The sequence below is a fragment of the Muntiacus reevesi genome, chromosome 7 (genome assembly GCF_963930625.1).
Source record: "Muntiacus reevesi chromosome 7, mMunRee1.1, whole genome shotgun sequence".
In the NCBI taxonomy this organism is placed as follows: Eukaryota; Metazoa; Chordata; class Mammalia; order Artiodactyla; family Cervidae; genus Muntiacus; species Muntiacus reevesi.
The window spans coordinates 19,588,649-19,610,739 of NC_089255.1; the positions used below are offsets into that span (position 1 = coordinate 19,588,649).

The 22,091-nt window shown below is 39.6% G+C and overlaps 1 protein-coding gene across 4 annotated transcripts in view; it reads left to right on the plus strand.

Annotated features, from left to right (window-relative positions):
• The window catches only part of NEO1 (neogenin 1), a 224,345-nt gene that overhangs the window by 159,952 nt on the left and 42,302 nt on the right, over positions 1-22,091 (plus strand). For 2 of the 4 annotated variants that reach the window (XM_065941673.1, XM_065941671.1), the window contains exons 8-14: positions 981-1,200; positions 8,227-8,381; positions 12,704-12,852; positions 13,234-13,372; positions 16,263-16,312; positions 17,257-17,404; positions 21,126-21,236. In XM_065941673.1, the coding sequence (XP_065797745.1) occupies positions 981-1,200; positions 8,227-8,381; positions 12,704-12,852; positions 13,234-13,372; positions 16,263-16,312; positions 17,257-17,404; positions 21,126-21,236 (972 nt within the window). The remainder of the gene's footprint in view (positions 1-980; positions 1,201-8,226; positions 8,382-12,703; positions 12,853-13,233; positions 13,373-16,262; positions 16,313-17,256; positions 17,405-21,125; positions 21,237-22,091) is intronic. The other 2 variants (XM_065941674.1, XM_065941672.1) reach the window with 1 other exon arrangement.

The window sequence follows — 22,091 nt, forward strand, 5'->3', positions numbered from 1 at the left end:
GAGATTAAACGTGTACTCCAAGGTGAAGGATATTTTAGATGTATATTAGGAATGGACTTCTAAAATCAGAAGTGTCCTGCAACAGCAGGGACATACGGACAAGCATTTGAACAGCAGAGCTCTCACTTGCCACTGTTTCATCTGTCCCATTGAGTCCCTGAAGTCTGCTAGCAGTTGTAATCTGTTACTTGGTAGTGAGGACTGTACCAAACAGATGCAACAATTTGTATTTTGTGTAAACACAAAACAATATGTACTGTATTTGTGTGGCTTTGGGATTTGTGATTCATGATATTATACTGTTGTAATTAAAGCGAATTGATGAGATGGCAAATGAACTGTAATTTAGTGAATTGAGGAAGGTTATCAAACTTCCCTGGGTATTGCCAACCACAGAGAGCAGACTCTGATGTTAGATTTCACTTGAAGATGTGACTTTTGAACTCCTGCAGAGCTAGAGGCACATACAGCTCTGCAGTGAGGTCACGATAGTCTGGGCCCAAGGTAAGTGTAACTAGGCTCAGCCATCCTACACACATTATTCAATATTTGATACAGTGGGAAAAAATACTGAGGTTTTTTTTTTTATCACTTATAAGACTTAAACATGCAAAATTTGACAGATGTTGCATGCGGCTTTCAGAACTAAAGAAAATGACCTGGGCACTGATGTGTGCTCCTGTGAGATGTTCTGTTCTCAGCTGTCACCCTCTTTGTCCCTCACCCACAGCCATCATAGTGACCAGAAAGTCTGCTTGCTCTGCAGTGGTGTGTCTTGACTAGTGCCCATTAGTTTTCAGTAGTTACCCCTGGCCTGCATGTTAGCCTTCAGTTTAATGGCCTTTTTTATGTTCATTCATTTTATTTTATTTCCCATCGTGGTTTTGTTTATTTCTTTTTTGTTTTTTGTTTTTTCTGTTCTCTTTTTTAAAACCGTCGTGGTTTGCCCTTCATATTCCCCAATATTTGCACATGACAAGATGTTGCCATCCCAACATTACCTCCCACTTCACTGACCAGTGCCACTACTGACCATCTAGCACCAGCCACAACTGGACCACTGCCTTCAGCTCCACGGGATGTCGTGGCCTCCCTGGTCTCTACCCGCTTCATCAAACTGACATGGCGGACACCTGCGTCAGACCCTCATGGGGACAACCTTACCTACTCTGTCTTCTACACCAAGGAGGGGGTTGCGAGGTAAGTGCCTATGTGTCGGAGCCGGGTGGGTGCATCTTGTCCTCCCAAGACCAGTTGTGCCTGCCCTGACTCTCTGCTGTGCAGAATCTGTACCAGCTTTCAGTCCAGAAAATGTGATCACGGAGATACGTCGTCTCTAGTTGTAGGTCATGAAAAGTAAATCCCTAAACAGACGAAGGTCCTGGTATTCTTTCCTGCCTTTCTCGGATGACTTGGGGAGAGCGTAAATAAAGGTATTTAAGTAGAAATATTAAAATGTAACCAAGAATACCCTTTTTAATATGATTCAGTCAAGTACAACCTATAGTCTATGTCTTACTTAGAGCTTTCAGATTCTAGAAATTAAGGGAGTTATATCTGCCTGCACCCTTAAGCAGGTGTGGGCTGCTGAGGTCAAGGGGTCTGCTTAATGACACAAGATTACTAAGTGACCCATTTTCCTAAAACAGTATTTTCATTACATTCCTCTCCATCCCCACTTCTTTCAGGAACTCACATTGCCTCTCCATTGCTTTTGGAGATTTTCCAGGATCACCAGGCTACTTCACTGCACAGTCTACCTTTATTTTATCTATCCAACCTTATTTTCCTCTAACCCTAGTTAACTTACTTTCTAATGAAACCAATCCTATTCCTGTCACTCTGCAGCCCTTTTTCCCCCATTTTCTCTTTGGTCACTTCCCCTTTCCCATTTCTCAACTACCACTGTAAAATTCAGTTAATCTTTCTTGGCTCAGATTAAGCCCAATGGAGCCCTCATAAATCTTCCTCTACTTTTTCAGCACATGTAGCTTTTCTCATATATATATATATATTTGTGCCACTGATATTGGCACTTAGTTATGATAACACATGATCTGATACTGCCATAGTTGTTACTCTTCTGTTATTTTATGTGTGTTTATGTTGTTTTCCCAATCAATTACACACTCTTTGGGAGGTCCCATGCCACATGCTGACTATGTATTCTTAACATTGCTGAGTAGATCCCTTCGTTGTGCTGTTACTTCACACCAAAATAAGAAAGCTAAAATACCTGTTTGGGTTAAGGCAGTTAAGCTTATATTTCTACTAGGGTGCTTACATTTGATATATATTGTATTTAATACCAAACTGGCAAGTTCAGAAGGTATAGGTACCTTAGTCAAGTCAAGGCCCCTTGGTTTAAGACTCATGAGACATATGAGTGAGTGACATAATTTGAGTCAGATGGATTGCACTGCTCACAGGGTAATGAAAGGTTCATCTGAACACTGCAGTGGATGTTTTGCAGTTAAAAGATAAGGAAACATACTACTAGTCACAGAAAGGCAAGATATTACTACCAAACAGCGCCCGTCTTGAAATGTTTCCAGTAGACTTTCAAATCCCATTGCAAAGTCCATGGGGTTTCACAGAAGGACAGAAGCTTTTAGTAATTCCTCAGAAGCAATCTTACATGCATCACAGGGTCTTTGCTTCTAGTAGAAGGCCTTGTTGTTCCTTCTAGGAGGACTGCATTTCCTTCGCAAACAACTGTCTGGGTTCTTGTCCATCATCCTCAGAAGGTCTCTTCTCGGGTTTTCCATGACTACCCGCCCAACATAGCCTCTTGGTCAGTGTCACACACTGGGGCACTTGATGGCTTCTTCCCAAGCCAATTGTTAAATTTTCAGGAAATTTTGCAAACCCAATGACATGACCCGGTAGCTCGAAGTTGGGCATGGGGGAAGTATTTACAGTGACACGTGCTACAAACCAGAGCCAGTTGTTAAACATTTACCGGAACATCACTGTAACATACCACACATACCACCATGTTTTGTTTTTTAGCTTTTTTTTTTTTTTCCAGAACACTTAACACTCAGAAATGTTCTCTTTTTATTAACGCATTTATTGCATTTGTCTTGTTCAGTAGAGTGTCACCATAACCTAGAGCAGAGCCTAGCTTATCAGTAGCACTAAATAAATATTTGTTAAGTGAGTAATTTTATACAGTGGAGAAATAGTAATTATTCAAGAAATAATGTTGATAATTAACCCCCATTTAGTAGAAGGAATAAAAGTTATATTTCTGTCTTGTGTATGACAATGTTATAAATGTATCAAAACATATTTTTTAAAACTTGTTAAGTATATTAGAAAAAAGTATAGAAACCATTTTTATCAATTGGCAGGAGCAGGAGGACAAGGCAAGTATTAATATACATAAAGAAAGAGGATCCAATTTGTGTGTCTGTTGTTGAAAAGATGGAAAAGTAAGAAACCTCTGGCCTAGAGTTTTTGATCAGAATTAGTAAGAGATTATAATAAAGTGGAAGGAAGTTTGGAGCCAAGTGTTAAAATGCAAGTAAGAATCTGGACATGATCAATTAAGAAGGGACCATTTCAGACTGTTGAGCAAGCATGTACATGGTTTTATTAAACAGCTTTTATTAGCAGTTCTTGACAGGTTCTACACAAGATTAGAGAGGAAGAGTGGTGAAGTCAGGGAGACAGATCAGCAGTAGTTGGGTTGATCTAAACATGTAGTGGGACTTCTTCCCTGGTGGGAAATCAGTAAAGAATCTGCCTGCAATGCATGAAACCCAGATACGATCCCTGTGTTGGGAAGATCCCCTGGAAAAGGGAATGGCAACCCACCCTAGTATTACTGCCTGGAGAATTCCATGGACAGAGGAGCCTGGTGGGTTACAGTCCATGGGGTCGTGAAGAATTAGATAACGGAGCAAGTAAACACACACACAAGCATGTGGTGGGCCCCGATGAAGATGAGAGCAGTGGCTTGGAACAGTAAATCTGGGGAGTATTTCAAAGGAAGATTCTTGGAGACTAGTAATAATTTTTGCTATTTCATTACTTTAAGATCATGATTTCTGAATAGAAGCATTGAAGGAATAGAAATAACACTGAGTCGGAGACTAGATTCCCATTACTTGTTTTATAAACAAAATTTATTTAATCTTTATAAGTTTACATTTTCTCATCTAAAAATTGAAGATAATGTATTATTTTCATAGACTTAACAACCTTTCGATGTGAGGATATATGCCACTGCCTGCATTTACAAATTCCCCTACTTCTTGCATCTGATAATTCAACCACCAGGGGGCACTGTGTGCCTTGGTAATGAGCTGTATGATTCTATTGGGTACTCTAGCTTCCTGAAATTTCAAAGGGCCCTTCCTCTGCCATTTTACCTGTGAAATACTCACTTTTGTTTTCAATGCCATTAAACACCAGTATTTTCTATTAGCCACTAAGTGGAAAGTACAGAGTAAGTTATTCCAGAAATTAATAGTGCTTAGAATTGGGCTTCCCTCATAACTCAGCTGGTAAAGAATCCGCCTGCAACACGGAAGACCTGGGTTCCATCCCTGGGTTGGGAAGATCCCATGGAGAAAGGAAGGACTACCCACTCCAGTATTCTGGCCTGGAGAATTCCATGGACTGTATAGTCCTTGGCATTGCAAAGAGTTGGACAAGATTGAGCAGCTTTCACTTTCAGAATTGGATAAGGGCTTCCCGAGGTGGTGCTAGTGGTAAAGAACTGACCTGCCAGTGCAGGAGACGTAAGAGACGCAGGTTCAATCCCTGGGTCGGGAAGATCCCCTGGAGGAGGGCAGGGTAGCCCACTCCAGTATTCTTGCCTGGAGAATCCCCATGGACAGAGGAGCCTGGTAGGCCACAGTCCGTAGGGCACATAGAGTCTGACATGACTGAAGCGACTTAGCACGCAGCCTTACACATCTGTTAGTCTGCTCCAGGATCAATCAAACTATATACTCTGGGCCAAATCAAACTTGTTTTTATGGCCCAAGACCTAAGGATAAATTTTACATTTTTCAAGTCGTTACACTTTAATAGATTATATAAATAACTACAGTTGACCCTTGAACAACATGGGTTTGAACTGCACTTGTTCACTTACATATGGATTTTTCTCAGTAAACTTGAAGTACAATACTACAGAATCCACAGTTGTTGAATCCCCAGATACAGAACTGTGGATAGGGAGGGCCAGCTTAACTCTGGAGGTGGTCGGTAATATTTTTCATTTTGTGTCTTGGCCCATAGATACTTACTATCAAGCCCTTTAAGAAGAAGTTCACCACCCTGGGCTCATTCTTTCATTTAATACATGAAGAAACTGAAGCCCAGAAAGAATTAGTGACTTTGCAAGCCAGCAGTGTTGCCAGAACTAGAATTGGAGCTCCTAAGTTCTGACCCAGCACTGTCTTGGTACAAAATGGACCTTTTTCTTTCTCTTTTGACTCTTAGCTAAGACATTCTAACCTAACTCCCATTGTAACCTCACACATTTATGAAAATTGTCCTTCACAACTCACCCCAAATCTTCCCTGAAGTCAAAGTTTTATTTCCAGACAGACTTGGTTCTGTGACCTCAGATCAGTCTACTATTAGAAGTTTTTTCGAGTGTTAGATGTTTCACCTTAGGGAATCATACCTACTGTTGATTTTTTCTTATCGTAATTCTTCTGTAGAAATTTTTTCTAGGTTTTTTTTCCCCTTTTACATTATTGTTGTTTAGCTGCTAAGTTATTTGTATTCAACTCTTTTGTGATCCAGTGGACTGTAATTCGTCAGGCTCCTCTGTCCATGGAATTTCCCAGACGAGAATACTGGAGTGGGTTGCCATTTCCTTCTCCAGATCTTCCCAACCCAGGGATCAAACCCTCATTTCCTGCATTGATAGGTGAATTCTTTACCACTGAGCCACCAGGGAAGCCCCCATTTTACACAGGCACAAACAAAAAGATAAAGATGATACCATTACTGGAGACAGTTTACACATTAGAAGGCAAATTTCCATTCATTCATTCTACATACACTTGTGATGCTGCTTCAGGGTATGAACCTTCTGCTAGTGCTTCTGTAGTATGTGAACATGAATGAAACACTCTCTCACTTCAATTTAAAGTAAAATAGTGCCCCTTTCACTGTCTTTCTCGAAAAGGTCTTGTTTAAACTTTGATGCACAGTTAGCAAAACAAACTAATCTGTGCTCTGGCATTGAGCTTTTAGTTTAGTGAAGTGTCACATACCATACTTCATTTTAGACAGCAGTCATTTGTGATTGGGTTAAATGTCAGAAACCTCACATCACAGGAAATCAGTTGATACTCTCCTAAATCTTGTGATTTAGAGGTTTAGCTGAAGAGAAAGTATCTATAGATATCTGAAGAGTCTCTGAGCAGTAACTTCTGTTACCATGATATTTTCCAATGGACCTGACTGCAGTAGACAAGCAGCCTCTATAAATATGATGTGGGTGGGTACTATCTGTTTGTTTTAGTTAAAATAAGGTAGTTTAAAGAACCATAGAAAACTATTGAAAAACACTTGAATCTGTGAAATGCAGATATTCATGTACAATCAGACAAATTGGCATATGGTTATGGAGAACTTAACAAATTTTAATCAGTGTGTTTAACCATTTGTTTAAACAAATTTCAGGGAAAATTATCAATATTTTAAAGTAAGAATTTAATTCAATAGACTTTTAGGTAATTTCAAATAATTTCTCCCACAAAGTAGTTTTGGGCCCTTTTATTACTCTCTTAAGATAGACACTAGAGAAGGCAATGGCAACCCACTCCAGTACTCTTGCGAGGAAAATCCCATGGACAGAGGAGCCTGGTAGGCTGCAGTCCATGGGGTCGCGAAGAGTCGGACATGACTGAGCGACTTTACTTTCACTTTTTACTTTCAAGCGTTGGAGAAGGAAATGGCAACCCACTCCAGTGTTCTTGCCTGGAGAATCCCACAGACGGGGGAGCCTGGTGGGCTGCCGTCTATGGGGTCGCACAGAGTCGGACACAACTGAAGCGACTTTTCAGCAGCAAGATAGACACAGATCTTTCTTCACATAATCAGTAATTCTTACCAAAAAAAAAACCCAGCTGTTTGTCTAAAACAAGTATTTTCTTTCACAGTATCTGTTGAAAGCAAATACAGTCTTTGTTATAGTGAGTACAGTATACTGAGCATAATTATTGTAGACACACAGACCCCAAAAATAGAGCCTGGAAGCCACCTGTTTTAAAGAACCTGTTAACTACCTTTATGTTTTCATCTCATAACACCAGACCACTAGCCATTTGCACCATTTGTGATAAGATTTGTTAAATATTTCAGATCAGTTTGAAAAGAATTTTTTAAAAAGAAATAGATTGTAAAAATCAGAGTAGTTATTAGCTTATTTTATAGATTGCTGCTGCTGCTGCTGCTGTCACTTCAGTCGTGTCCAACTCTGTGCGACCCCATAGACATCAGCCCACCAGGCTCCCCCGTCTCTGGAATTCTCCAGGCAAGAACACTGGAGTGGGTTGCCATTTCCTTCTCCAATGCATGAAAGTAAAAAATGCAAGTGAAGTCTCTCAGTCGTGTCCGACTCTTCGCGACCCCATGGACTGCAGCCTACCAGGCTCCTCCATCCATGGGATTTTCCACGCAAGAGTACTGGAGTGGGGTGCCATTGCCTTCTCTGTATTTTATAGATTAGAGTCATTTAAATTTTTAATGTTTTGTTCCCAGTTTTAAGTGATAATCTCTAATTTCCCTTTTATTATTATCCAAAAGATACGCAGCATTCTTTGATATTTTCTGTGAAAATTGGATCATACCTATAATCACCTTCTGTTTATTTCCCTAAACATAACCCCTTTAAAAAAAAAATCAATGATTCTTAAAGTGTACAAAATTCATGACTAGCTACCCCATTTGAGATGGTACTGAGAAGACTCTTGAAAGGAAGTTGTGATTATGACCAATGATATCAGTGATGTTTAAGCAAGAACATCAGCGACTTCTCAGACATGTGTGACATTGCTCTTAACCAGTGTCCATATTCCATGCACCGTTCCACCCCCAAAACTTTCCTTTTTTGAGAGGTAATTTGACTTAAATTTATTAAGATTTTGATGTAGTGTGGTGTCTATAGATATTGCAATGAAAATGAAATTGCACATTCTAGAAATTTCCATAATCAATGTTATTTCTTTCCAAATCCCTGTTTATTCATAGGGAACGTGTTGAGAATACCAGTCGCCCAGGAGAAATGCAGGTGACCATTCAAAACCTAATGCCAGCAACAGTGTACATCTTTAGAGTTATGGCTCAAAATAAGCATGGCTCTGGAGAGAGTTCACCTCCACTACGGGTAGAAACACAACCTGAGGGTAAGTCTCCCACCTATCTGTCAGCCCCACCTGTAGCAAGACCTGTGTGAAGGGCTATCTCATGTATAGCCTGGCATACCATAGTTGTGCAGGAGATAACAGTGCCTCACTTCCAGGGATCTTAGTGAATTAGTTACAGGAGATCAAGTTAATTGCATCAAACAGCAGCAAATAGTGTATGACAATATAATTCTGCTGGAAGACACCCAAATTTTACTTATTCTTTGGACCCAGTTCAGATGCCATTCTAAAATCTTCCTCTGATCTTATCTAATATTGTTTTTTGCAGTCCTAAGTTACATTATGTATTATTTAAGTTGCAAGATGTATTATTGTACATCTTCCTTGAATTATGGTTATGAATATATCTCATTAATTTTATGGCAAAGACAGAGTATTTGTTGTCCTTTTATTTCCCACCATATCTAATGCAGTACCTCAGATAGGAAGTAGGTATTTAATAGTTATTATCAGTGGAATTGCCGTGGTCTTTATACATACCATACTCTTCGAAATCTCTTCAAGGCTTTACCTTGGACCTGTTGTCTTTTGTGCTAAATAATATTACTTCCAGTTACATTTCTTAAGATTTTTCCAACTGAAATTAGTGTCAAGGTGATTTACCTCATAAATGTCTAATATGCCTTGAATTTTGTTTTTTAAACTATAGGTTAGAAATTACAAGAAGCAGTCAAATTTAGAATTAATGCTTTTCTCATGAAGCTTTCTTCTACACTTGTACTTTCTTTTAACACAAGCCATTGTTTTTCTTGGGAGCCTTCTCCAGTTTTCTTTTCCTATTAACTACACTAGTGTTTCTGTGTTAACAAATTTGCAGTAACAAAAATTTTACTGTAGCTGAGGGGCATGGGCGATAAATTTGAGGAAGCTGGCTAACTAGGATACTAAACAGGTTAAAATGTATTTACCACTGAAACTATGGAAATAATTCAAGGACTCTGCCTGATGAGTGGAATAAGTAAAGTCAAGAAGCTGTGAAATTTCACTTTCTAATGCTGCAGCAAACTGTTCACCCATCAAACAGCAACTGAGGACTTCCTCTACCAGGCCCTGCACAAGCTATCAGAGATGCCGGGGACAGGACAGGAATCCTCCCCTTCAAGAATGAGCAGTCAAGATAGGAGGCCATTCATCATCTCTGTAATAGAGCATTAAAGGTCAAGAATCAAACCCAGGCAACAACAAGAGGACCAAGACAGAGCTGGGTGGGGGGTGGTGGTGTTGACTTAAGGAAAGAATGTGTTCTCACTACAGGGAAAGGATGTTAAATTTCACAATTACTGTGTTCAGATAAGAGCAGGAACAATTTATTAGATTTCGGACTCAATTTTCCTTCATTAATTCCCACGAACAGGTATCATTCATGAGAGAGAATGAAATACAGAACAAGGAACAGTTACTGTAAAGTTAGGTAAATCAAGTCAGGTTCCTAGGAAAACATGAAAGCTGAGGCTGGCCTTAAAGCATTTGGCTTAGAGCACACATTCTTGGGAAAGGAAACTGCTTGACCCAATCCCAAAACTAGGATTAACAGTGTACATGCAGGGTGAGTCATGATGAAAATGAAAGAGACCACTGAATTTGATTCAGTGCAAGGGTTCCATCCTGGGGCTGTGAAACTTCTGAAGGGGCATGAAAATATTTGTGTGTCTGTACACATTCACATTTGCCTTTGGAAAGAACCTGTGGTTTTCTTGGTCACTTCAGAACCTAAAGTCTGACTACTGAGAACTACAGAACTAAAGGGGGCATTGCCAATTTAGAGATGAAAGAACAGATTTATTGAGTGCCTGTCGTGTGCCAGGCACTGTACTAGGCAGCAAGATGTAAAGATGAGTAAGACCTCTGTTCACAGAATAGTGTGGTACCAGACAAGGACTGACAAGGACTGGTAAATGGGCAGTATTGTGATCATTTATTCAAGGGAGTTTGATTAAAAGAAAGTAGCTAAGAATCCAGAGAGCTGGACCATGAAGAAAGCTGAGAGGGGAAGAATTGATGCTTTTGAACTATGATGTTGGAGAAGACTCTTGAGAGTCCCTTGAACTGCAAGGAGATCAAACCAGTCAGAAGTAAAGGAAATCAGTCCTGAATATTCATTGGAAGAACTGATGCTGAAGCTGAAACTCCAATACTTTGGCCACCTGATGCAAAGAACTGACTCATTAGAAAAGACCCTAATGCTGAGAAAGATTGAGGGCAGGAGGAGAAGGGGACAACAGAGGATGAGATGGTTGGATTGGCAGCACCAACCCGATGGACATGAGTTTGAGTAAGCTTCAGGAGTTGATGATGGACAGGGAAGCCTAGCGTGCTGCAGTCTGTGGCATCACAAAGAGTTTTACATGACTGAGCAACTGAACTGAAGAATATAGATGGAAGGAGCAACAGCTTCTAGGGAGACTGTTCTAGGGATGCAGAGTGACTATTAACATGTTTTGGCAAAAGAGGAGTCAGTAGACAGAGATTTCATCTGGATGTGTTCAGCCTGGGGTGGGGATGGGGGAAGCCAAAGTGTTAGAGTCAGCCCTTGGAAAATATTTTACATTTTTAGCTTTTCAAATCAACTTAAATTTTCACATGTTTTAATGCCACTATACAGACGAAAGAATTTATTAGCGCCTTTTTTAGGATCAAATTTGCCTACATTTAACCAGCAAATATACTGAAAGTGATTTCAAGGGAATTTGTTCTGTTTTCCTTCCCTTTTAAAAAGTTAGAGGAAAGTTTTCCATAGCAGCAGAAGTGTGACAAATCCCACCTGTCAGGCTGTGCAAAATATGCTCTTAACATTAAGTGAATAACATGATTCATGACTAAATAAAGCAAACAACTGTCAGAATAACCATATTCAGGTTTCTCTACTTTGGTAGCTAAACTAATCTTAAGCTGTCATGCTGTTATTTAAGAAAGCCAGTTTGTTTTACATTTTGTTAGGCTTTTTTCCCCTTTCCTTAAGTCTAATGGATGTCTGTTAGCACTGGCACCAGAGAAATAATTTTCAGATGCAGAGTGTCCACCAAAGTGTTGACACAGGCAGCTGCCCAGGATTTGTATATAAATTGGGACTGGAATCTGACAGTCAGACAAAAAGAATATAGTAAAAAAAGGATGTGAACTGGGCAGACGATCAGTCAGTCACTCATGGGGTCTTCCAGTCACATCATCCTTCAGAGGGTCTTGTCATAATTTCCTACCTGATCCTCCTGAGGCCACATTTTAGAACCAGGAAGGGCTTGGTTCCTGGCTCCACCACTCACCAACTTTTCCTTCATCTGGGAGTGGTTCTTAACTTCTCAGGCTTATCCGTAAGTAGGGATGATAACAGTATCTGTCTCGTTTGGGTTTGTGTGAAGATTAAGTAAAATATAATTTAAATACGTGTAAAGCACTTAATGCTGGACTGATAGCAAACATTCAATAAATGGTAGCTCTTTTTAAAGTGAGTGTTTATCTAGTCTTGTCCCTTGCTGTTTTTCTTCTGTCCATGTATTCATATGTTCATTCTAAAGGCAAATCTGGTCATGTCTTGTCATATTCCTGCTCATAATTTTTGAGTAATTATCTAACACCTACAAGAAATAATCCAAACTCACAGCAGGGCCTTTTCTGGCTCTTGTCATCCTTTGTAGCATTCTGTTTCCTGTATCTATTCTGTTTGAGCCTGAACCATATAACACTGTCTTCTTACCTGTCACCCCAATTGACTAGAACAATGTCTCCCTTGATGGTCTGAGAAAACTGCTCATTCTTTCTGCTCCCTAAAAGTCTATTTCAGTCCTTCCCTTTCCTAACCACCCTACCCAGAGTAGAATTATGTACTCTCTTCTTTCCATTTTCATTACAGTTGTTGCCTAATCTGCCAGCACTTATGATCTTCTTTGTAACTACATGTCTTACTTCCCTCTAGACTGGAGTTCTCTGTGGGCAGGGCCTCTGTCCATCATTCGTTGTATCCCCATAGCCTCTCAAGAGAAGGCTCCTTTCTGTGATGTCTGCCTTTATGTGCTGCAGTCCTGATACAAAATAGGATTTTATAAACCACAAGAATTCTTCAGTGTTCACTTTTTTCTTTGAATAAATTTGAGATATTTCACAGATAATTTTTGGTTTTTGAGTCATAAAGAGGGAAATCATTTAATTATATATTATCCTGAAACCTCTTGAGTCAAATCACTTGTTTTCTTAGTTTCATTGTTTTATTGTTTTGAAAACATAGCCAGGGTGCCATTATTGCTGAGAGTAGTCTTAAGGGGTACAATAAATTTTATTTATATCTTGCCATCTTGAAATCTTTCTAGTTCAGCTCCCTGGCCCAGCACCTAACATCCGAGCGTATGCAACTTCACCTACTTCCATCACTGTCACCTGGGAAACACCGTTGTCTGGAAATGGGGAAATTCAGAATTACAAACTATACTACATGGAAAAAGGGACTGATAAAGAACAGGTATAATATGAAGCCTTTTTTTAATGCATTGATTGGAGTAGTAGAGTTGAAATATATCATACCTGCTTATCTGTAAATCTGAGGAAAAGATATGTGTAAGAAATGATGAGTTGATAAATTCTGTTTCTTAGTACCAAGGTTCGTTCTGTAGTTTTTGCCGTCAAAGGTCACTAAACATTATTAAGAAGTATTTATCAGCAAATTGCCAGTGTTCATGATAAATTTGCTTTGACTATTGAAATAACGTTCTGTAAGAGGGATAAAAATCTGCATTTTGTCAAATATAGAATTTGTGTAGTTAATTATTTGCTTCATTTCTTTTGGCTTGAGTTGTGTGTGTGTATATATATATACACATATATATGTTTTATTTTACTCAAGGATGTTGATGTTTCGAGTCACTCCCACACCATTAACGGATTGAAAAAATACACAGAGTATAGTTTCCGAGTGGTGGCCTACAATAAACATGGCCCTGGAGTCTCCACACAAGATGTTGCTGTTCGAACTTTTTCAGATGGTGAGCTCTCTTCCCTGGAACAGAATACCGAGCTTGGGGGCCCTGGTAGCACAGTAACAAGATTATGGGCGTTGATACCAAGGTTTGGTTCACATACCAGTTCTGGTAGTGTGACTTCAGTCAAGTCGCTTTACATGTCTGAGCATGTTTCCTTACATGTGAAATTTAGATAATACCAGCTTCATTGGGTTGCTGTAAAAATCCATTGAGAGGTCATAGAACATGTAGTACCAGGTACTTGAATAGCTTCTTGGTATTTTATTTTTAGTAGATTTTTTTAGTGAGTATTATTGCTTGTTCATAGAATAGATCATCCAAGTCTTGGCCTTACTCTACATAGCAATTATATTTCCATGCTAAATAGGTCTTTTAACTCCTCAGTATTTTGTGACAGTTTATATCTCACTGTTACTTGCTTAGACCCATGACCTAAAGCAGTCGTTTTCAAAGTACAGCTGGCCAATGAAACTGAGTAGGTCAAGACCCACATTTTTTAAAAAGGTATTTTTAGAGTAGAACAGAAAATAACGGTTCATTGCACTTAATGTATGTATTGTATCCTGAAATTCAGCTAAATCCAAATGTTTCAAAAATGTCTTTTTCTTAAAAATGTGTGTATATGTCTATAGCCCTTACATTGAATGTATAAACAAGTTTTAAGAGCTATAGTTTGACTCCTTTAAACAAGTGGTCAGACATCACATCACCATTGGAGCAGACTGACATCATGTGATGTGTTGCATCAAGAAAGACATAACTTCGTCTATTTCACCTGTGCTGTATCCCTGCCAAAAATGTTTTAAGTATGATCGTCATGAAACAACTAGACATACATCCAAATTGGTGGACATTCTGCAAAAAAATAAACTAGCTTGAATTCTTAGAAAATACTAGTCTCATGAAAGAAACGAAAAAGGGGAGTCATTATAGGATTAAAGAAAAGTAAAGACACATAGAATAAAGTAAAACATGTATAATCTTTGATTCCTGAATCTGGGAGTAAAAACAGTATAAAGACACTCTTGGTACAATTACTTAATAATTAGATTGGTATAGTATCAGTCAGTATTAAAAATTAGATATGTTATTAGGTATATTAGATAATAGTTTTGTGCTGATTAGATTTTAATGTGATCATTGTATTATAATTTTGTTGGAGAATGTTTTCTTAGGAGATACATACTGTAGTATTTAGGGGTGAAGTATCATAATGACTGTAACTGTCTCTCAGCTCTCCAGAAACAATATGTAGATAGATAAATATATATAAATATAATGAGAGAAATAAAACAGATGTGGCAGAATATTAGCAAGTAGTGAATGCAGGAAAAGAGTATATGGTGTTCATTGTATTCTTCTTGCCTCTCTTTGCACTTGACATTTTTCAGGATAAAAAGCTGGGAAAAATAAATGCAGACTCTATTTTGGTTAGCCTGTGGTTAACATAGGCTTTTAAATCTACCCATGAGCCACTTTTAACTGCATCAAGTGGGTTGGCATGCTGACTACAGTGCCTGTTGCAGGAACTGAATGTGTCTCAGCGTGGTTGGTTAAGGGCAGCACTTCGGAGGAAGAGAAATCTTGGTTCTTTATACCAGTTGAAACAAATACCTTGGGCAAGTTAACTCCCCTGAGCTGCAGCTGTAGTTTTGTCATCTATAAAGTGAGATAATAATAGAAACTCCTTTGTAGGATTGTTGTAAGGATTAAACTACCTGCCATGTAGGAGCATGAAACAGATCTTAGCTGTGATGGTCGTGGTGATGATGAAAGAGAAGACGACAACAACAACAATTATGTTGGTGCCTCTGCAGCTGAGTCAGAGCTAAAAAGGAGATGACTGAAACCATCCATGGACTTTTTTCAGAACACAAATGGAGAAGTCCTTCTCCAGACCCTCTGAATCTCTAGGTTGAGAGATCTCTATCCCCTCTATCCTCCAGAAGACTACAGTGCAGTGGGCACTGCGTTATGTGTCTGGTCACCAAATGTCAGAATGGAAGGGAGAAATTTCCATGTATGGATTAGGAGAGAAAAGCTAAAGTCAGCATTTTGTGGTTGGAGAAGAAACTAATCAGGTTTCCTTAAATTTTTTTTTCTTTGTATAGTTACTACAAAAGAAGACACTGGAGGGCATATGTACAATAAACTTTGAGATACCCTGTCTTATGTTCTAATATATGAAAAACTAGTTATACAGCTGTTTTGTAACTAATAGTCCCAAACCTCTCACATCTGAATGAGTATTTCCTGCTATATAGTTGCCTTCAGAAGCCAAATGGTTACTTAACTGTACTTCCATTGTCTTAACAACTCTCTCCTCTCCTTGAAACTGCCTTCAAAACCAGTTTAGGAACCCCACAAGAAAGCCAAGGTCATTGATCTGTGTACATCACACTTTGGACTTGTAATGATACTACCCAGCTGATTTACTTCACATATTCATTAGGCTCATTTCTAGAAAATATATCCCAAAATAAAGATATGCTATTCCCAAGAATATTCAGAAGAATACATTAAAAGTTCAGAATATAATTGGGCTCTAGAAAAGTTTAGAGTCACCATCATATCCTTGAAATAAGTATCTGACTTCCCAAAGGTATATCTTGACTTGGGTATGGATGCGTATATGTGAATGTGTCTCATTTTAAATGACTTATATATGGCCACACCTTATCCAAATACTGATCAACCAACCAAATACTGTCAACCTTATCCAAATACCATCAACGTGAGGGCACTGGCTCCTGGGTTAGACTTTCAGGTTGCGTATCAGTGTTTGAGATGTGCATTTGTGTAAGGTCTGGCCAAGAACAGTCACATGATGTAACTGAAATTAAAACTTTTTTTTCATTTCCTTTGTGTTTTTTTTTTTTTTTGGTCTGTGCAGTTCCCAGTGCTGCTCCTCAGAATCTGTCTTTAGAAGTAAGAAATTCAAAGGTAAAACTTTATATTGCTATTGTTCATTTTTACTGGTAGCCTGTTAGGCCTCAGGAGGGCTTATAAAGAGGGAGATTCTCTATCAAAACAATCATAATCAAGCAGAGAAATAAAGTGACATAGATATTACACTTGCCAGTTTAAAGCTGGACTTAGACGCCAACTTTGGTTTATTCTGTTTAATTTTACTGCCTTTCTCTAATGCCAAAATTACTTTAGCCTTTCTGCAAGTATACTGCTATTATTATGTGAACCATGGCGTTACAGACCTTAAACATCCAGAGCCTGGTGATGCGGTTTATCATACCGGAGCCGTTTGTTCTGTGAGCTGAGCCCAGAGTGAGTCAAAGGCAGACATCTGTCCTGTGGTTGCACTGCTATAGCCAGCTCTCCTGGGCAAGTTCACTGTGCCCTGAAGACCACGTGTCCCTCTCAGATTCTCAGAGCCCCTCCTGGGCTGCACTGACAACTGAGGCAGGCAGTCCTTCCAAAAAGTCATCTGGGACTCCTCCTTTAAGAAACAGTCAGCTGATAATTAACAGTCCCCTCTTTGAAAAGTTTTAGACAGAAATTATCTAATTTCACTCTTCTTACAGTAGATGTAGAAGAGAACCTAACACCGATTTACTTCCTCATCCACATGCCTCTGGCCTCCTGTTTTCCTTCAGAAACTTTCCTGAGACTTTTGCCCAGTATCTTCATTCTAGCAAAATAGATCAGGTCCCAGAGTACACTGCCCACGAATGCAATCTCCCCGTTCCATCTTTGAGGGGTTTAAAATTTAAAACTATCTTTGAGTGATTATCAAATGGCTTAGTAATAAAACTCTGAACACTCTGTTGCCTTTGTATTCCTTCTCTTACACGGTGAATTCAGGGTAATAATACATAAAATAGGACCAAGATTTGGCATATTTTCTTTCCCTATAATCTTGTGTTTCCTAGAGTATTGTGATTCACTGGCAGCCACCTCCTCCAGCTGCACAAAATGGACAGATTACCGGCTACAAGGTTCGCTACCGAAAGGCTTCCCGAAAGAGTGATGTCACTGAGGCCTTGGTGTCTGGGACACAGCTGTCACAGCTGATTGAAGGTAAGCTGCTTTGCATGTAGGCGAAAGCGTGAAGATGGTATCTTTCTCAAACTTTGAATTAACGCTAGTCTAATGACTGCTCCAGGCTGTTGACTTACACAAATCAAAAATGGTTTAAAAGAATTTGTAATAGTTCAGTCAACTTCTGACCTGATAAAAATTGTAGAATACATTCTTACAGGTTCTGCCTATTCTGTGGTGAACTTATTTTAATGTATTATCCATGTAAACAAAGCTACATAAGCAAAGAATCTACTCAATCTAGATGGTAGCAGAGGCCTACAAAATGATTTCTTCTAACACTGATACCACTTGGGTATCTGTGACCTGAAACATTTGTGAATGGCCACAGCCATGCAATAACCATTCTTGCTGCTACAGATATGATAAAGTTTTAGAAAATTCTGTCAGGCATAGCTCTTTTGTATGGTTTTGCCTTTATGTGAGACAAATCAAATGGACCCTAATCTATCTCTAGTATAGTAGTCAGAGTTATCCCCTTCCTCCTTTCTTAAGTAGGGGAAGTAGAGTTGACTTTGCGAAAGCAAGTTGGCTTTGCATGAGAAGCGTTGGAAGAGGATTTTTGTTCTTTAGATGTTAGAATTGTGTGAAGAAAGAAAAGAGACAGATGCCCCTCAGAAACTCTTGGGGTTTCCTGGCAGAGCTGGTAGAAGAGACCTGAGAATTAGAAGTCTTGGCATTGTTATCTAAGCCTTGAGAATTAATTTCATCGCCCCTGGGGAACTCTAAACTTTCTTTACATTGCTTCCCTCATGGCTAAAGATGACAGGATTAGAGAAACTTGACATCAGCTACTTTGCTGTGTCTCCAGGGGCCAGATTCTTGATAGAACCAAGATCTGGGGCAAAAAAGTATAATGGGTCTTCCCTTCTTTATAGGTATAGGGTTTCAAAAAATTGAGAGAGCCATTGACAGTGAAAAACAGTCCTCCAGTAAACCAACAAGTTTTTTCCATACTCCTCACCTCACAGATGGGATTGACTTCTTTCAAAATAGGAGAAGGTGAATGTTTGTCTTCAAGGGTATCTTTCAGTTTTCTCATTTCCTCACTTGGACCCCATAGCACTAAGCTGCAGCAGATAAATGTGACTGCAGGAGTGTTGCTGAGGAATCTCACCAAAGGAGCGTTCCTGCAAAATTGGTCATGGATGTTTTTAAAAGTCAGTCTGATTATACTCCAGACACAGATGAATAACATTTCCCAAAGATGAAGCTTGTATTCTGAATATTTAATAGTAGGTACTTATTGTGTACCAGACATGGTTCTTGATTCTAATAAATAAAAATAGATATAAGTCCTTCCCCTGAGGAGACTATCCATTTTCTCAGTGAAACATTTGATATATAAGCAAAATACCACTTTCTTGATAAAAAATAGCCTTTTGTTAATCAAGAAAATTCTTGCATTTTGAAATTATATTTAGTTTCATTCATTCATTTAATAGACTTTATTGAACTTTTATTGGCATGCAGTGGCACTGGGTGTATAATGATGAGCAAAAGCTGCATGTGCACTTAGTCTGTCAGTCATGTCTGATTCTTTGCAGCCCCATGGACTGCAGCCTGCCAGGCTCCTCTGCCCATGGAATTTTCCAGGGAAGAGTGCTGGAGTCGGTTGCCATTTCCCACCCCAGGGTATCTTCCCAGCCCAGAGATCAAACCTGAGAGGGGAAGGTTGTTATTCTCTTGAGTGTTAACTTGAAGCTGATAAGTATTAGAGGAATAGTATAGGTTCCCAAGATCCTGTATTGAACAACAAATTACGGGATTTTAAGGTTTAGCCAGTAATTGTTGTTTCTTCTTTTTGTGCTACTTACAGCACTTAACGCATTCTGCCTATCTCTATAGTGTGAATCGAGTGCCTTGGTTTTAGCCTGCGAGCCCTGTAGGTCATCTTGAGGGAGAGTAGGTCAGCCTCTGTACTCACCCACGCTTCACCTCCTCGTGTGCACTCTCTCCCACTTGCCCTCACTCTTACCTTCCAGTTCCTCAGGGGAGAGGGAATGATAACCTGGTGGTTGAATTCTTCTCAAGCCCCAACTGAACCATGTTTGCTAGTAGTCCAGACTGTCGTCGGCTAACGGTTACAGATGCCTGTGTGGCCCACTCTGGCACTTTCCGTGTGTGCAGGGAGGGGAGGGGGGTAGACTGACTGGGGCCCAGCTGTTCTGTTTCTCTTCCTGTCTTGCCGTTTGCTTTCTTGTGGACCAGCACCAGTCAGGATGGGCATGCAGAGAGCAGGCCCACCTCTCCTCTACACCATGTGACAGATTTAGCTGAGCCAACCTCTCTCTCAGTAGCTCTCTCTTAGGAGTTTTTGTACTAGTTTCTGACCAATGATCCTGTTATTTGAATAGGGAGGTGTAGGATAATTTTTCATAACCTTTATAAGACCTTTCACAGTATCTGGTATCAATGTGCTCTAAAAAATGTATGAATGTGAACTGTACACTCAAAAATGGCTTAGATGGTAAATTTTATGTTATATGTATTTTAACACAAAAAGAAAAAAATTGACCGTTAACCCACTTTGTAGACTTTTACATGTACATCTTTGTTACTTTGATACATTCTTATATCATGTACTTCATTAGCTAATAGTAAAAAATATGAAAGACTGCATAGTAAAAAGCCTTTATTCCTCTTTTATTTATTGTATATACTTATGAGCAAGTAGGTTGTTGAGAAATAGATTTCTAGGCCATATTTGATGCTTAAAATGTTTCTTTTGTGGTTATGGGGTGACCCAGAGAACAGAGGTAAAGTGGTAGGAGTTACACCTCCGCATTATTTTCTGGTCTTTGGTGTCTTCTGAGACCAACTGACTTTGTTCCCTTGTTGTACCTCTTTCATTCCTTTGGCCTGTTTTTGGTCTCAGCCTCCTTAGTAACAAAGTGAAAAAGTGAAAGTATTAGTGGCTCCCTTGTGTGCGACTCTTTGTGACCCCAGGGACTGTAACCTGCCAAGCTCCTCTGTCCATGGAATTCTCCAGGCAAGAAGGGGATCTTCCCTATCCAGGGATTAAACCCAGGTCTCCTGGATTGCAGGCAGATTCTTTACTGTCCGATCCACCAAGAAGCCCATTTTGCCATGCTCTTCTCCAGGAGATCTTCCCAACCTGGGGATGGAACTCGCATCTCTTATGTCTCCTGCATTGGCTGGCGGGTTGTTTAACCCTAGCACCACCTGGAAAGTCCTCATTTCTAAGGTGTCTTCAACCTCTTTAAAAAAATCTAAAGTCTCCTGGGAGCTTTATTTATTTTGTTTTCCTCTTGGATTGTTGGGCTTCCTATCTAGAAATAGGAGCTCCTCTGTGCTGTATTTATGTATTGCTTGTTCTGTATTAACTTTAACTGAAATGTTATCAGGATAGGGGTGGTGGTGGTGTTGGTAGTTTAGTCACTAAGTCATATCTGACTCTTGTGACCCCATGGACTGTAGCCAACAGGTTCCTCTGTCCCTGGGATTTTCCAGGAAAGAATACTGGAGGTGGGTAGCCGTTCCCTTCTCCGGGGGGTCTTCCTGACCCAGGGATCGACCCTGGGTCTCCTGCATAGCAGGCAGATTCTTTACTGACTGAGCCACCAGGTAGCTTTGTACTAAGATGGTGGGTGAGATACTTACTTTAATGGGAGACTTTAATCTTTTGTTTTTCCAAAGTTCTTGTTTGATCCCCTTTTTTTAATTGTTTGCATTGCAGGTCTCGATCGGGGAACCGAATATAATTTCCGAGTGGCTGCTCTAACAGTCAATGGTACAGGCCCAGCTACTGACTGGCTGTCAACTGAAACTTTTGAAAGTGACTTAGATGGTAAGAGCAACAATCAGCAGGATTGGAACAGTCTGGGTACTAACCAAAGTCAAATGAGTCAAGCTATAAGGCATAGATTTGGGGTGTATGTGGCTTAAATCTGGATTTCAGTGGATTATACTGCTGTCATTCCCCATAATACAGCACGTCTCCTAGAATGTATTTTTTAGAGTGGCCTTTTGAGAACTGTCCCTGTAAGTAGAACCAGAACAAGTAAAAATGTGCAAGTGCTTTAAGTCTGACTTTTTCACCAAGGCCATGAAGTAGGTGGATGATCTCAAAGTTAAGGTTGCACCCTGTAGACTGCCCTTGTTTTAGTTACAGTTTCCCTTTTCCCTTAGTCCTAGTGACCTCACCCTTTTTCTCACCAGTTTATTCAGTGACTCCACATGCATTTTGCGTTTATCAGAGCCAAGTGCTGCACTTAAAAGGCAAAAGACCTGGGCACTTAATGTAATTCTTTGTTTACTGATTTTTAAATAGAGATAGGAGTTTATGCCTTGAGATAATGTGTGTGAACGATACTGCAAATTGCTACCTTTTAAAGCCTCTTAGTCTCCCACCATTTCAATCAATTTGTGGTTCTATGTTTCATATTTTCTGACTCACCATATTAGTTTGAGGAGTAAATAACTGATATCATCACCGTCATGTGAAACTTGATCACCTGTTGACAGCAGTCTTCTATTTAATGTGCTGTGCCTGTCTCATTCCACGGGGTAGAGTGTGGTAATCAGCTATGGGACCAAGAGGAGTGGGCAGCAATTGAAAGACAGTTTATTTTTCTCCATTGGGAAGGCTCTTGGACCTCTTTGTTTTTCCTTCCACATTATAATAATACTGCAGTGTCTTGTG